General features: G+C 49.4%; 1 protein-coding gene across 4 annotated transcripts in view; it reads right to left on the bottom strand.

Moving 5' to 3' along the window:
• The window catches only part of MYH11 (myosin heavy chain 11), a 97,089-nt gene extending 93,355 nt beyond the window's left edge, over positions 1 to 3,734 (bottom strand). For all 4 annotated transcript variants that reach the window (XM_034670322.1, XM_034670323.1, XM_034670324.1 and 1 more), the window contains exon 1: positions 3,373 to 3,734. In XM_034670322.1, coding sequence (XP_034526213.1) covers positions 3,373 to 3,717 — 345 coding nt within the window. In that variant the 5' untranslated portion in view covers positions 3,718 to 3,734. The remainder of the gene's footprint in view (positions 1 to 3,372) is intronic.
• Between the last annotated feature and the right edge of the window lie 524 nt (positions 3,735 to 4,258).

The raw sequence follows: 4,258 nt of genomic DNA, 5'->3' as shown, positions 1-4,258 counted from the left end.
CCGCACCCCACCCCCACCCCACCAGCCACCATTCCACGCTCTGATTCTGAGAATTACGATTGTCAATGACTCCCGTGAACGGAACCTGGATGGTTCGTCCTTCTGTGCCAGCCCTATTTCACTCAGTATCTTGTCCCCTGGCTTCACCGATGTGGTCACCAATGGCAAGATTTCCTTTCTTAAGGCTGAATGATGGTCTATTGTATGGACACACCACATTTTCGTTCAACATGCAGGAATCTAGGTCCTTTATTTACATCTGGTTGGAGTGAGTCTTATCTTCCTTCTTACCCTCCCTTTATTAGAAAGCAGCCTCAGGGCAAGGGCTGGGTGTTGTACTCTCAGCATTCCTCAGAGATGGAACCTGAGAGCCTGGAGCATTCTACTGGACAGGCAGAGTCTGGCCCAGGTCCCTTCCCAGGCAAGTCATGTCAGCTCTCTGCCTGGGACAGGTCACGTGCAGGGTGGGAGATCTGCTTTGCTCTCACCGGTGGTGTAAAGGACAAAATGGGGCGGGAAGGATTTAGGACGGTACCCAGTATAGGCAAGGCCCACACTTTATTGAGTGTCCGCTGCCTGAAACCCTTGTCTCATCCCCCCGCCAAACAGTAAGGACGGAGCCAACTGCTGAGTGCTCGTGCTAAGATCCTGGCAGAGAGAACCCAGCGTCCAGAAGGGCAGAGAAGTGTGGATGGGGACTCAGAGTCACACACGTGTGCCATGTGTGCCATAAACAGGTAAGGCAAGAACCTGCATCTCAAGGATAAGGACACAGGACCCAGTGGCATCCACAGACTCTTCTAGAACCAAGAGGACAAGGGTCTTCATCTGAGGTGCACTTTGCAGAATGGAGGGGGAAGTTCTCTTCATTAGCAAAGGCGAAATCGGGCACCCTGGCTGCCTCAGCGTCACCTGCCACTGACCTGTGTCTCCCGAGGTCATGTACCGTGCTTCCCTTGCCCCACTCCCTTCTCTATCTCCTCCATCATGGACAACGGGTTCTATTCAAGTGATTAAACTGACCTGAAGGAACGAGATGGGAGTAGGCACAGGGTCACAAGGCTGAAAGGCTTTTCTTCTAATCTGTCCAGAGAAGCACAGCAGGAATTTGAAGCTTTGATTCATTTTTTAATCTGCTGTCAGATTAGATATTCTGGGTCTCGGGACCTTCATATGCCCTTCATTTTTTTTTTTTTCTGATTTCTATTTGGGGCTCAAATGCTATGTGAGAGGACAGCGGTGAGATTTATACACAGGCCCGTCCTTGACCTCTCCGAGGGAGAGAACACATCTGAGACGGGAGGCCTGGAAGAGCTCCATCTCCCTCCCAGCTCCCTGCAGCCTGGCCTCCTTAGAAGCGCCCGTCCTCTGCGGACAGCTCCAAGTCCATAGGATTTCCATACAAGGAGAGCCTTGGACAAAGGGGACTTTCCCTGAGTAGTTAGGGAAGTTAAGGATAGGCTTTAGCTCTCTGAGATCAGCTTGCTCACCTGTGAAATGGGACAGTGTACTTATTCCACGGGCATTGTGTTGATTAAATGAGATAAGATGTGTCAAGGTACACGACAGGGGTTAGAGGAGGTATTCGATAACAGGTTGCTTCCCTGTTCCCTCTTGGCTCTTAAAAAAAGCTACTGTCGGGACGCCTGGGTGGCTCAGTCGGTTAAGCGTCTGCCTTCAGTTCAGGTCATGATCCCAAAGTCCTGGGATCAAGTCCCACATCGGGCTCCTTGTTCAGCGGGGAGCCTGCTTCTCCCTCTGCCTGCAGTTCCCCTGCTTGTGCTCGCTCTCTCTGACAAATAAATAAATAAAATCTTTAAAAAAGAAAAAAAAGCTACTGTTAGGCCCTCTGAACTATCCATATGAAGAATGGGTAATCAGCTATGATCCATCCACAGGACAGATGACAATAGCCGCTGAAGGGCATTGTGGGGGGTTATAATGGAAATGTGGTAATGCTCAGCGACTCATAGACAGAAAAAAAGAGCGAGCCAGCTATGTGCGCAGGCTTGTAAATATGTAAACATCCACCATTCTCACAAAGCAAGAGCCCAAGAACGCACCATTTTATCAGCTGTTACCTTTGGGGGAAGAATGATTTTTTTGCGTTTGCTGTGCTTTTCTGAATTTGCCAAACCTTCTGTAATAAACGTGACTTATTTTCCTAATTAGGAAATAAAATCTGCAGAGCATTTTTATAGATGACAAGGAATTTTTTTTTTTTTTTGGTAATTTTCACGTGGCAACACGGAAGGGGCCGAGCCAGAGGGCTTAAGGATGGAAGGGAGGGACCGTTTTCACAAGTTTGCAAAGGACGCCAGAAAAAAGACCGAAACAACGACATAACCAGTAGTAACACCAGCATTCTGAGAGCTGACCATGTGCCCAGAGGCGTGTCAAGTGCTTTCTTTTGAGAGTAACCCACTCTGTGAGGTTGGTACTAATCTTCTGCTCACTTCACAGAGAAGGCAAAGAAATTTCAGAGAAATTAGATAACTCGCCCGAGGGATTAGCACACCCTTTCTGAGAGGCAAATAGACAAAGGCTGAGCTGGAGGACCTCCTCGCCAGCAGCTCGATACCAGGGGGCCACCTGTGTCCCTCTTGTTCTGAGGAATTGGTCCAAGTCACACCGTCCCCCCTGAGAGCCTCCGGCAGCGATGCTAGTGTTCTATCCCGTTCTGCCCAGTACGGCCGCCACTAGCCTCATGGGCTGGTGAGCGCTTGACATTGGCCAGTGCAACCGAAGAAACGAATTTTGATTTCTAATTCACTTATGTCTAAATGTCATTAGCCACATGTGGCCGGTGGCCACCATCGTGGACAGTGCAGCTCTGCTCTGCACAGGAGACCCAGAGGCATCCCGGCTCCAATCGAGAAATTCCCATTTGCAACTGGGAAGACCTCCACAAAGCCTAGCCAGATCCTCCTGTCTCCTCCCTAGCTGGATGCCCAGGAGATCCAGCCTTCCCAAGAGGTTATGAGCCCCTCTTTATTTCCAAGATGAAGGAAGAGCAGAAATGACTTCAGGGAAGTCTACTAAGCACCTACCAGGCACCTTGGCACTCTGCATAGACGATCACATGGCATCTTTGCTCCTCCTTTGTGTGGGGGAGGGTGGTTATTCCCATTTCACGAATAGCAACACTGAGGCTTCAGTAGGTGAAAGGGTTTGTTCGATGCCACAGAACTAGGTGGGGCAGCACTGAGGTGTGAACCCAAGTCGGAATGATTCTATCTCACCACATGGCCTCCCTCAGTTGAAACGTTCATCCTCCCAACCTGTATCCCAAACACATCTCGAAAGTTCTTCCTTCCTTTGGGGTGCTGGAGGCCTGGGAGAAGTGCCTGGCTGTCCCCCCCAGATACTCACGTAGATGAGTCCTGAGAAGTATCTCTCCCTCAGGTTGTGCAGTACAGAGGCTTCGTTGAGGCACGTCAGCTCGGCCATGTCCTCCACCTTGGAGAATTTGGGCGGGTTCATCTTCTGGATGTCATCTTTGCCAACCGTGACCTTCTTGCCATTCTCCACCAGCTCGACAATCACCTCATCGCCTTTCTCCTCCTTGATGCTGGCGGCCTCGAAGCCTTGCTTCTCCGAAGGGACCCAAACCAGCTTCTTGGCAGCCCAGTCGGCCTGGGCCACTGGGCTGTTGATGAAGTTTTTGTCCACAAAGAGGAACTTCTCATCATCACTGAGCTGGTTCTTCTGTGCCATGGTGCCTGGTTGGTCCCCTGTGGAATAAAGGGACAGCATCAGCATCCAGCCAGAACAGAGCCCTACAGACAGTCAAATCCCTCACCTCCAATGCCTAGGAACGCAGTCTGCAGAAATATTCCACAAAGTACAGGGATGTTCCCTGCAGTATTGTTTATGTGGTCAAAGAATGGAAACAACCCAAAGCCCCTTGGGAAAGGATCTGCATCATTGCCTATTGTCCATCATCATGGTGCTGGAGACATAAACCATGGTATTTTCACACAACAAAATGCTATCCAAGGGTTACGAAGCAAGAATAAGATAGATCTACGTGCATTGACATAGGAAGATATCCAAGCCTTGTTGTTTACCGAAAAAATAAAACAGGAGCGTTCTTCAACAGTTAAACACAGAGTTATCATGTGATCATGAACAATGCCGTTCCTAGGCACGAACCCCAAAGAAATGAAAATATACATCCCCAGAAAAACTTGAAGCGAATGTTCATGGAAGCGTTACTCACAATGGCTAAAATGTGGAAATAACCGAAGTGTCCATG

This window comes from Ailuropoda melanoleuca, chromosome 10 (genome assembly GCF_002007445.2).
Source record: "Ailuropoda melanoleuca isolate Jingjing chromosome 10, ASM200744v2, whole genome shotgun sequence".
Lineage (NCBI taxonomy): Eukaryota > Metazoa > Chordata > Mammalia > Carnivora > Ursidae > Ailuropoda > Ailuropoda melanoleuca.
This window is presented reverse-complemented; position numbering and strand designations above follow the sequence as displayed.